Here is a 12996-nt window from a genome sequence, read left to right as displayed (position 1 = left end):
AGCCTAGCTTCCTCATCTTCCAAGGGAATTATACAGCAATCGACCATTGCCTTTTCTCTTCCAAGCCTTGAAGATCATCAAGGGAAGATCAGAACCCTCTAACATAGAGAGCTTCTGAAAACCCAAATAGATTTTTATCCCTCAGTCCTTCCTCAGCTTTGTATGAAGTATTTGAGAACCTCAAATTCCTACCCAATTAGTAAACAATTTCCTCCCCTGACATTACTGGGTTGTCAAACATTTAATGCATGTTTATTAAGCACATACTGTGCTCCGGACAGCTAAGGTTGACACTGGGAATAAAAAACACGAAGTCTCTAGAATATAAAAGTTTACGATCTAGACACCAGGATACTGTCGTCTAGACATGAACTGGCCTTTCAGGGGCAGTACTACTACATGGGCTGTCAATAGATATTCTGTACTAATAAAAACATCTACAGGATGTTTATGGAGAAGGGAATGTACCTAGGTTCTCTGGTAAAATACTGATGTCTGTTGTCTTTCTAGCCAGCCACAGGCCTACATGTGCTCTGATACTAACACAGGTTTGTGTCACTAAGATTTTGAATGGCAGCTTTTTCTCTTTTAACTCTTGATTTTGATCATTGGCAAATTGTGTGTGTTATAATAATCTGGAATTATTTTAAACTACGAAAACAAGGTGCTATCTTCATTCTAGGATAGACACGATTATATTTAATAAGACTGGTATATTGAAGTGAGTTATCTAATGTAGGTTTACATGTAACCTCTAAGACATCAACTGTTATAGTTCCCACAAAAATTACCAGGGGAAGCCTGTGTCAGACAGAAAAGGTGGATTTATTAATAAACGTCCAGCAAGGGAGAACACTTTTTTAAAATGTCTTATAATATCTTGAAAGGGAAGTTATAGAGAATGTTTCATAGGGTTAGGATTAGGGTTAGCTTAAAACTCAGGTTATTTCAGGACAGGATTTCAAAACCATAGAATGGGTAGGGATTGGTAAGATGGGTAGAAGGTTTTTACTTTTAATTGGCTTGCAGGTTGGTTATGGGCACAGAGGAGGGATTTTCAAGTGAGTTGTTGACAGAAACTTCTAAAATGTTCTTTCCAAAGAAGGTGGAGTTGGTTCTTGCTTGTTTTACAGTATTGGCAAATTTTCATTTCTCAGATTTGTAAGTTTGATGTTTATTTCTCAATTCCATACAGTCAAATTGGGCTTCGTGAGATAAACCCAGTTGGTTTTAGTGGTTAGCCCTCTTATGGAGTTCATTTTTATATTGCATAAATCTGAAAGGCAGAAATTTAAGATATTTTTCTAGTTTATTAGAATTTACATGCATATGTATATATGCATGTATGTGTATTCCCTGCCAGTATTATGCATGTTACTTTATTGGTTTTTTTAATTGTCAGCAGTTGGATTAAAAAAAAAAAAAAACAAGCATGGTATGAAAGAAAAGTCATGATTCCTTGCTTAAATAAATTTTATTTAGTTATATCTTTTACTTTGTGGACATGATATTTGAAATGATATTACACAGATGAGCCTCCTCAGTGCTTTAAACAGAGGTTGAAGAGATAATTGTACTTTGAGGTCTGGTTAGAAAATGCCATAGTCAAGACTAAAGGGCAACATTTGGGACAGTACTATTGAGAAATATGTAGTATGTGCATGAACGTCAACAACTCTATTATGTATGTGTGTTTAATTATGTGTTAGATAAATATAGATAATATATACATATCATTGGGAGAAGTATTTTCTAAGCTATAAAAGGCATCTTTTTAGCAGCTACTACCTTAATCTTAATGAGCAACTAAATTACTCTAGATCTGCTTTAATTTAGTATGAAGAATTGTATTAAATAAACCATATTACATTCTCAATTAGGGGGCTGCCACGTTAAAGGAGAAAGGAAAATCTGTTTTCCGTCAGTTACGTTAGAACACAAAGCAGATCTATGTAGCCCTATGTTACCCTGTAGTGTGTTAATCACATACAAGGTGTGACGGAAGCCAGTGACAAAGAGTTTTCCTGATAGTGAACAGGCTCTGATGATAAGCTGGTTAAGGCTTCATAATGTTTCAGTGGTTAAGTAGTAAACAAAATGATAGAGGACTTCAAAAAGGATGGCACACTCCGTATAAAATCAAACCATAAGTCTTTTGTGACACTTTAGAATTTATGAAAACTAGTGCTTAAGGTCGTAATGTCAGGAGCTGAGAAGAAAATAAAAGACAAAGCATGTGTACCTTTAAATACAAGACAAACTAGAGTCCCAAAGCAAGGATATCAGGGTGCACTCCTTGTGAAAAGAAGCATTTCAAAAATGAAGAAAAAGCAACTATATTCCTAGAGTATTTCTGCAATAGCTTGACAAAGTTTGATGACGTTTCTTGCCTGTGTTTGAGCTATGGCATCCCTGAATTCCCGTAGTTATTTTCTGATAATGAGGGGGCAGTGATATAAGAGGGAAGTAGAGATTTGGGGAAGAGGGGTTAGAGGGAATTGGTTTTAATTGATATATGTTGAATTTATTAAATTTTGATACAATATTCATTTAGAATTGCTACGTAATTTTTAAAAGATGACCTCTGTATATTGCTATTATTCTGCAGTTTTGGAGGATAGTTATTTCAACAGCTTTATGAGGTAATGGTATTAATTATAGATTTGTATTTGAGGAATGTTAGAACTTGAACAAATCTTAGATTTGTTTCATTTTACAGTTGAAGAATCTGAGACCAACAGATGTTAAAATACCTTTAGAAGGTTGCATATTTCTGTTAGTATCAGAACTAGAAGGAGAACCCAGGTCTCTTGGCCCTTATCCAATGTTCTTTGTATTATACCATACCACATTATTAGTGTCTGTAAATTCAGACTCTGAGACACAAAGAAAGTATGACTTTGCCAGGGCTATTAAACTATACTCATTGAGGATAGATACAGAAGATAGCTGAGGCTAGGGATTCCAGAATATGCTGGTCCACTGGGGTGTGATAAAGCTTTCACTGGTTTTCACTAAAATGGAAAAGAGAGGGAAAAGAAAAAAGTGTGTGTGTGTGTGTGTGTGAAAGTGAGAGAGGAAAGAGAAGAGAGAGACCAGAACTGGGGAGGAGTTGTAAATGTAAAGTTAAAGTGTTTTAGTGTTGGGAAGGTGTATCTTTATTTTGAGATCGTCTTTCTCACATTTTTAGTCTTAAAATGGCCTTTCGTTTATAAAACAATAATAGTAGGTGGCAGTTGATTTACATTTAATATCAGTCCCACAGATTTACTTTTTTAAGAAATTAAATTTATTCATTTATGTATTTATTTTTGGCTGCGTTGGGTCTTCGTTGCTACACGCGGGCTTTCTCTAGTTGCGGTGAGCGGGGGCTACTCTCGTTGCGGTGCGCGGGCTTCTCATTGCAGTGGCTTCTCTTGTTGCGGAGCACGGACTCTAGGCACGCAGGCTTCAGTAGTTGTGGCACTCGGGCTCGTAGTTGTGGCCCGTGGGCTCTAGAGCACAGGCTCAGTAGTTGCGGCGCACGAGCTTAGCTGCTCCACGGCATGTGGAATCTTCCCGGACCAGGGTTCAAACCCATGTCCCCTCCATTGGCAGGTGGATTCTTAACCACTGCACCACCAGGGAAGTCCCAAGTCCCACAGATTTACTTTTGAACCTTTCTAAAATCTAAAATTTTGGGGACCACTGTCCTAACCTATTAATTCACTATGGTTGATAAATAGATCTTCAACATCCATAAGCTAAAAAATTTAATTTTCAAGAAATCTGGAACATAAAAATCAGTGTTTCAGAAACATAAAGATGAAAAATACAGCATCATATAGCAAAACTGTACTATCTTTTTTGATTCTAACCAATTTGCTATTAAGGAAGAAGAAATGAAAATATTTAAACAAATATTGCATTCCTCATAACATGCTTCATTCCAAGATGCTACATTTGGTAAATATACCTGAGGCTGCATTATCACAAACTAGAGCAAACCTTTATGGCACAAGTACAATATCTTAATAATGTTTTATACTTAGCCTCTAAATTTAAAAATGCGTATTTTAAAACATCCTCCAAAGTTAGCTGCTAATATTAGAATTAAGAAAGTCACTGAAAACTGGTATATACCAGTATTTATTGTGGCTCTATCTAAGGTAAAGATATTAGGGTATTTTTTCTATTATTTTCAACTTTCAGTCAGGAAATAGTTTTATAATCACAAAACTCCAAATGTTTTCAAAAAGTCATAACTGCTTGAGACTTAAAGGCCTTGACACTGTTTGGTCAGGGTGTTTTGCCATTTTCTTTCCTATGATCTATAACAAAAAGCTCACTGTACTTAATAAGTCTCAAGGCCATCTTTTGTGAAAACTCCACTTGTCATGGTAGTGGATTCATTGTAGTAGGAATCTGTAATCATTGTTGGATCTTTTGCAGAACATAATTTTCTATATCCTAAATGATTACTCAGCTTGGTATAGAATAACATATTCTGTTTCATATTTACTGAGGGAGAAACTTTTGTTTTTGTTTTTTTTCTGAAGAGCTGAGAAGACAACCATAGTTGTCATCCAGTAAACAATAATGTACATGTTACTCATTATGTTAGTCATAGAAAAGTAAACCTGTTGTTTTATAGTACAAAAATACTTAAAATCAGAATAAAATTATCTTTAATGCAGAAAATAACAGTACAGTCTATATCATTGTTACTGTACTTTTTGGCCTTATAATGTTAAGAGATGCCCTGGTTCTGTGGGTTTGCTCAGTCATAAACTGATATTAAAAAATAATCATAATAAAAGAAAGGCAAAAGCTTTAAAGGAATTCAGATCAGCCTAAGGGTAGTCTTATTAAATCTGATGCTAACTCACTGCATTGGAAAATCAGCTTTCCCAAGACACTAACAAGTCAAGCTTTAGTGTCAAAAGCTAGCCATGGAGTCTCATGGATGTTTTTGGTTTGTGTGTTTGGACTTCTGTCAAATATAGTGTAGATAGTCTTATAAAAAAAAAAAACTCAGGCTTGTGTGTGTAGGTTCATTAATAAGAACATAGCAGTAAGTTTAAAGTGTAATAAGGTTTAAGTTAGAAAAGCTGTTGTTTGTGATGAAAACAGCTTATTTATTACACATTTCTACATTTATTAGGTGTATTTTTTATTATTAAACTAGAATAGTAAAATCTTACAAGAAGGGTAGAGATGATAACTCATAGAATAAGCGTGAATTTTCTTCTTTGTGCAGAGCATTACTTACTAGGCCAAATACACTTTTTATGGATATACAGTTTAAGGATTTACTTTTTTATTTTATTTTTTTTGGCCACACCATGCAGCACGTGGGACCTTTGTTCCCTGACCAGGGATCGAACCTGCGCCCCCTGCATTGGAAGTGCAGAGTCTTAACCACTGGACCACCAGGGAAGGATTTACTTTTTTAAATTATACGTACCTCTGTAACATTTCACAGATATTCACAAGAAGCAAGTTTTAGTCTTAGTGGAATAGCAAACCCCATATTTTACATGCTTTGGGCGCTTGATGATTTCAACTTCTGTTCTTACACTAGGAATCCACATGCTTGAACTTAAATTATAATAAAACATTCAAATCATATGTCTATCATCTTCCTTGAATACTTCTTCATTCAGACAATCAAATTTAAAATTTTTCTACCAAAATGAAAAATTAGTTTTATACCTCTTGCCAAGTGAAACAAACTACTATTCATGAAAGAAACAATACCACTCAAATTAGTTCCGGTATTTAATGTAGATCTAATAGGATATCTGGTATTATAAGGCATATTCTATTAAATATTGTTATTATAACAGTTGAATTAATGTTTATTATTTTAAGTAAAATGCAATAATATTTATGATAACTCTTACTTTTATACAATTTAATTTTAAATAATTATATTAGGAAATAAACTGACAACTAATAGGAATTTTAATAGATAACCACTAGAAAGAATGAAAGCTTAATAATTTGGTGGCAAAATTGCCATTAGCAGTACCATAGCCAAAAAATATCTTCTACTTCCACCAACCTAAGTCGATAAGTAACATCTATATAGTTTCAGAGTTGTACAGTATAGAACACACAGTCTAACAGCTGACACTGCTAAGAGATATATTGATAATGTGAAACTTAAAATTTAACAAGAAAAATTTTGATAATAATAAATACATTTATTATAAAATTTCATATGTATTCTTACATCCCAGAAATTTATTCCATGATGACAGTTTTTGACTTCAGCGTTACTTGGCTTTGTATGAAAATTGCTCAGCATTTACCTAAAATGTATATTTGGTCCACCTCTTAGTTATCGTGATCATCCTAACTATTGGAGGACAGTAGTATTGCCTGGCACCTTTCCAACTTAAAAAAAAAATAACTATAAACAAAAGTGTTAAAGATACCACAGAGGAGTTTAAAACTAAGAACCCTGTGATTAGGATGACAAGAAATACCTGAAGCCTTTTTTTTTTCCATCTAAGTCATCAGTGGTACTGTCCATTAATTAAGTGAATACACTTGTCAGAAGTAACCACAACCTGTGGAGCTAGATGGGTTCAGCTGTTAACTTTTGTAATAATTTGCCTACTTGTCCTTCAAAAACACGTACCAATGAAGTTCTCTGTGAATAGATGCTACAGATACAATGAATAAGCCACTGTCTTGCTCCTCAAGAGTTCATGGTTGAGCTTCCCTGGTGGCGCAGTGGTTGAGAATCTGCCTGCCAATGCAGGGGACACGGGTTCGAGCCCTGGTCTGGGAGGATCCCACATGCCGCGGAGCAACTAGACCCGTGAGGCACAATTACTGAGCCTGCGTGTCTGGAGCCTGTGCTCCGCAACAAGAGAGGCCGCGATAGTGAGAGGCCCGCGCACCGCGATGAACAGTGGCCCCCGCTTGCCACAACTAGAGAAGGCCCTCGCACAGAAATAAAGACCCAACACAGCCAAAAATAAATAAATAAATAAATTTTTTTTAAAAAGGAGTTCATGGTTAAAGCAGGAGATATTTAAAGAAATAATTATGACCAAATAAGACATTATTATTTTGTGGTTGAAACAAAATTGAATTAAATTCTGCTATTTGTTTTTTGTAGTAAACCATTTCAGTTTTTAGGAGAAATACTTTAATAGTGCTTTTTTTTTTCCTACTGAAACATGTTATCTAAACAAAAAAGATACAGCGAAAGATGTAATTTTAATGCTTAACCACCTGTCATTAGTGCCACAGTAATTATAGCCACAAGACTCTTTGGAAACTGAAGTCTGGTTGCTTACCTAAATTCTAGTAATACTTAGATAAAGAATTTGTGAAATTTGAACTTTTCCAGTTTTTGCCATTGCCAATGGCGATTGATAATCCAAAGAGAGATGTCTTTAGTATATGTAATAAATTGATTTTTATTGATGATCATATACAGTAATTCTGAACAGGTACTTTTAATGTCTTCTCTGACCCAAACAAAGGCCCCAAAATTCTCTTCTTATAAGCTAAATGTACTGCTATCTGAGTGCCAAGGAAATGCCTTCATAAGCTTACATAAAAATAGTTGACTTTGTTTGCAATAGGAATATGATGAAGAATGGGCTAAGAAAATTCAGAGTGAAAAGTTTCGCTGGCATAACTCTCAGTGGCTGGAGATGGTAGAGAGTCGTCAGATGGATGAGAGTGAGCAGTACTTGTATGGTGATGATCGAATTGAGCCATACATCCATGAAGGAGACATTCTCGAGAGACCTGACCTTTTCTACAGCTCAGGTAAAATGATAACCAAAGCAAAAATAAGTAGTCTGTGTGTGTGATATAAATAGGGACTTTTGTCTGCCAACCTTGCTCATTCCCAAGCTTTGTAAGCACTTCTTTTAGTATATAAATGGCCTTCTGCTAATGATTTTAGACATAACATCAGTACACACACCACGCAAACCTATTAACTCACCATTATTTTTTTCCAAGTTAGTCTTTGATGTGATCTCCATTAAAAAGGCTGTGACCAGGAAAATTAATGGCTCTTAGAATGTGTAACTTAAAATGACATCTTCAAGATTTCCGACTTCTGTTTGAAAATGTGATATTTTTCTCTATTCTGCATTTATTTAAATGTATAATTTACTGATTTATGTTTTCTTTTCCAGTGTGTTTCATTTTAACAGTCTCATTTTGCCATGGTTTTGCTTTAGTTTCGAACTAGTAACCCCTGTTTGGTTCTCTGGTTGGGAAGATTTAGACATTTTATAGCAATAGTTTTTTCACTCTAAACTCTTGCTAGTATTTTCAAGGCAAAACTTAATTTTTACATAGATCTTACATACCCTTGTTGATTCTGCCATCCTGCCTTTTTCCAGGGATTTTGGTACTAAGAACAGTAAGTTTTTGCATATTCTGCCTTTTAATGTGTTGCACTGTTACCAGTATTAATTACTTCATTGAAGTCATTTAGTTGAAGAGACGAAAGAAAGGATTTCTAACTAAGATCTGTAGCAGGTTGCAAATAAAAAGCATTTAAAGTAATTGTATCTGAATTAATGGCTCACCTTTTTTTCCTGCTATGTATTCATTCATATATTTTCATAACTGTATGCTGTGCATATTGCCCGTAAGGCTCCATTATTTTTATATTTGATATAGATACTTGAATCCTGGAAAATCGGTACTTTAGTTTGAAAATTAAATAGATTTCTTCCTAACTGAACTTTACAGTAGTTATGAAATGCTGCTTTGAGTTTCAAACCAGATGGAGTAGATCATTAATTTCAACCAACCAGAATTTCTTAATTCAGTAATGGCAAGCAGCTGTTCCTTACCTAGTCAGATATTCATGAAGTAAAATGATGTAAAATATATATGATGTGAATTTTTTGATAATAGAAATCAGAATTTCTTGGAATCAGGTTTCTTGCTTTGAAAATTGATAGATAGCTACTTCTCAGTGTGAATCAGTGAGCAGTTTCCAAAAACGAGTAAAACTTGTAACCACCTCAGTATTTAACTTTGTTGTTTTAATACAATTAGAATTTCAGAACAGATTTCTAAAAAATTACACCACTTTTCCAAAATTAATTCATTTAAGTTGACCCCTTAAAATGAAAATCATAACATTTTTCCGTGAGATACAATTAAAATATACAACCTGTGCTTTTGTAAGAAATCTGAATTGTACACATTTTTATATATCTAAATTTAGAAACAGCCACAGCTGGTGGAAAAATAAATAAATTTAAGCATCCGAGGGGTGAAATGTTATCTTTAGATAGCCTCATGGTTGTTTTTTTATACCTATAGCCTGATGATATGGTACACACTTGACAGCAGAGATTACATTGCTATGAGTTTAAAGATATAGTTCTCATATCAAGCCACCTGTACTTTTTTAGTTTATTATTTTACCTAGTTTATTTTTCATGAATAGTTCAACAACTAAGTGAGTCTCTGTGGTGTTTTTGATATGTGTCATGGAAATCTAGACAATGCTAGTCTCTTGTCTTTTATTTTGTGCAGTTGTATCTTCAGAAACATCAGATAAATTTGTAATACTGCAGATTTGTTGGGATGCTTTAGCTATCTTACTTAAGTCTCTGGGTCTCCATGAAACTTTAGGCTGCTTCTGATAAAAGCAACTTTAGTAGTTTTTCAACCACAGAGGTTAAGCTAAATGGCCAGTGATACCCTGGTCTTATCTTTTATTTAAAAATGAAATAGCATTCACTACTTCCTGGTCATTAGTATTGCCCTCTATGCTTTCCGACTGTTAAACATGTCAAAATGTATCTGTTTCTTTCTTGCTATTACTTTAAAAAAGGACCTCCCCGTTCTGTTATCTGAAATAGGAATCTACTTATACATCTCCTTATAGTTACATTATTTTTTTTTTTCTTAGTCTAAAATAATTGTGATTGCAGTTACTGACTAATTTCCTTTTCTATCATGAAAATGATGCTGTTTGCTTTAGTTAGTACTTTTTACCCACAGAGGAAGTATATTATAATTTATAAAGCTGTATTGCTACTACACATTTGTAAATTGTTTGTTACTTTTTTGCTTTTGTTCTTCATTCATTGTGATGAATCTTATTCTTAGCATTTAATATGTAACTATATTACAGAATATGAAGCTTAAAATGGTGTATTTCTGTCTCAGGATCATTGTAAAACCATAATTTTCATTTACCTATGTGTTTATGTGATGTATCTTATCAGGTGTAGCCAAATAGGTTATGATTTATCTATTTTAGTCATTTCTTTTTCTCATTTTCTTCACTCTTGATATGTTTCCTCCTACACAGTCATGATTTCACTTTTAGCTAGTTCACCAAAGAGCCTAACACTACGTTTTCATTCGACTTTTAGAAATAAAGTTTACTTCAGTAACAATATATAAGAAGATACTGAGTTTTTGTATTTTTTTACTTTTATTCACAATATGTATAAGCCAGTTTTTTTTAACTGAGTTTCAGAAATCAGAAAGTTGATCAATTATCTATGCTGGCAGTAAATTTGCTTTGATTTCCTTCTTGTTCCAATACATACCCCATTTTACTCATAACCACATTTATCATCATTACTTAGAGCACCTCAAGAAAGAAGGTGTGTTATATAACTATGGTCTAAAAGGTTTCATGTAATTTAATAACCTAAATGTATATAATGCTCTACAATTTACAAAGTGCTCTGGTATATATCCTCTCTGTCTTCTATTTGTTCTCTGGGCATTTAAATGTTACATGAAATTCTTTGATTCCTTGTTGCTGTCTTTGAAACAGTAAGGTTAGAGTAGGAGCTTAAGAAGGACACTCCTAGATTTATCTGAATATGTGATTACAACCAAAAATACATGATTCCTTTTCAGTATTTCTATAAAAATTAATTTTGGTTACAGAATGCTGAGAAACAGATAGTTCCAAAGAAGTTGAAGTGCTTGAGTTGATGATTTAAGATACAATTTAACTTTTATACTTCATTCTAGTGAAGAATGATTGCTCATATATCAGAGTTACCTAAATTTTGTCAAGTCATTAAAGGGCAGTGTAGAAGCTGTAGTTTACTGAATGAATTGCAGAGCCTTAGGATGATTAAAAATTAAGTTCAGAAGTATAAATTTACTCTTTATTCACATAATATCAGGCTTATTATATTACTAAACTTACTGTATTCTAGGTTTATAAAATTTCTTAAACTAGTTGTATTCTGGGTTTATAAAATTTCTGGCTGAATCTTTAAACTCAGAATTTTTTTAGTTTCATCTCTATTTGATGAGATCCCCGTTTGTAGTTCCCTGTATTCCATTTATCCTTTTTACTCATTTTTCCCTTTGAAGACAATGAGAGCTCTGAATCAAAATGAAGATGTTGAGAATTTGACAACGGTTTTTCATTTAAGTTCTTCCTCATCTGATTCACTTCACTAGATCGTGTTTCATGTAATATAAACTTTTAATGTATAATTCAGGTATTTTTATTTGGTTGTATTTATATCTGAGTGTTATATTTCTGAGTGTTAGAATCTTTTATTCTGCTGGCATGCTGAATACCTTTGTATTCATTTTCAAAGTGTGGTATACATTTTATTTTGGCATTTTACTTAGCTTTGTTCCTCTAAAATTGCCAGATTTCTTAACTCCTGATCCTAAATTATTTGGTTTTAATTTAACAGAGAAATTTGTTGATTTTTGTGGTCTTCACCTTGTTAATTTTAGCCAAACTTTCACAGTCTTAAATCCATAGAAAATTAGTTTTTTTAGCCACTTAACTCTCAATCTATGGTGTCTTGGCATTCCCATAATTTCATTTTTTGTAACTTTTTTTGTGTTTAGCTGGCCTTGTGGTTTATAGAATTTTTAACTTTTCGAGGACACAGAAACTGGACTAAATATTACATACTTTTTAGCTACCTCTTAAGTATTTTAAATTTACTAAAGTAATAAGGTAAATACCAAAGGTATTATTAACAATTCAACAATTAAATAATAATGCAAGTCTTTAGTATATGGTATGTAACAAATGGATATATGTAACAAATGAGTGGTACAGGAGTCTTATGGAAATACCAATTATTTTTACCTATTCATTTCCCAACTCTACTAAGTTTTACCATCTATTCATTTTTTAACACCCTTACTCCTAAACAGATTTTATCATTTAATTCCCAGCTGTCTATCAATACTCAAATCCGTTACACCTCTGCCTCCCTCCCTTCCCAAGTAGGATTTTCTAACCCCTACAGAACACAGTAATCCCTCTGTAGCTTTTTCAGCCTCCAGCATTCATTTAGTATGTATATCCCTTCCTGTTGTGGATCATTTATTAACGAAATGTACTATTTAATTGCATCTTAAGTGTCTATTTGTGTTTCACTTAACCTGAAATTCCTGAAAACAGAAATTATGTATTCTAAGTTTTTCCACAGGACCTAGCAAAGTATTATTGCATGTGGTAGGTGTGAAATGATTGTCTGGTGACTGAATAATTTGCTTACTATGTGCCAAATTTATAAACTATGTTGTGGATACCACCTAGCCAACAAGTGACCTAGAGGTCACTTACCAACCCAGAATACTTTTGAGAAAAGGAAACTTTAAAAGGCCTCAGAGCTTTTCAAATAGTAATTACAAAAGTCATATACTAAAATATATTTGTTCTGTGCATAAGACAGCCCTGAAGCCATCACTTAGATCTTTTTTCCTCAGATTCTTCTTATTCTTAACTTACTCATAATTGTATCAAAAATAGGTCATCTGGATTCTTAGATTGGAGTGAGTGAGAAAGTAGTATCACTCTAAAATCAGCAAGAAGTAATAATAAAGACTTAGATTTAGGAAAAGGAGCACTTCATAAGCAAAGAAAAAGTGCTCAAAAAGCATACTAGTGTAGCCACATAGCGTAGGTAGTCAAATATATCTAATAACCTAGGGCGTTACTATATAATAATTGATGTTTATAATGAAGATTGAGTTATCAAGAAGTTTTAAAATTATATTCAGTGT

At 33.4% G+C, this 12996-nt stretch overlaps 1 protein-coding gene and 1 non-coding gene across 3 annotated transcripts in view; one reads left to right on the top strand and one right to left on the bottom strand.

Moving 5' to 3' along the window:
• KIFAP3 (kinesin associated protein 3) overlaps window positions 1–12996 on the top strand; it is a 167503-nt gene that overhangs the window by 124297 nt on the left and 30210 nt on the right. For both annotated transcript variants that reach the window (XM_068541225.1, XM_068541224.1), the window contains exon 18: window positions 7587–7776. In XM_068541225.1, coding sequence (XP_068397326.1) covers window positions 7587–7776 — 190 coding nt within the window. The remainder of the gene's footprint in view (window positions 1–7586; window positions 7777–12996) is intronic.
• TRNAG-UCC (transfer RNA glycine (anticodon UCC)) lies at window positions 5346–5418 on the bottom strand. The gene has a single exon. It is a non-coding gene; the product is annotated as a tRNA-Gly (tRNA).

The sequence above is a fragment of the Eschrichtius robustus genome, chromosome 3, assembly GCF_028021215.1.
Source record: "Eschrichtius robustus isolate mEscRob2 chromosome 3, mEscRob2.pri, whole genome shotgun sequence".
In the NCBI taxonomy this organism is placed as follows: Eukaryota; Metazoa; Chordata; class Mammalia; order Artiodactyla; family Eschrichtiidae; genus Eschrichtius; species Eschrichtius robustus.
The sequence above is the reverse complement of the archived record's forward strand: the minus strand, read 5'-3'. Positions and strand labels throughout refer to the sequence as shown.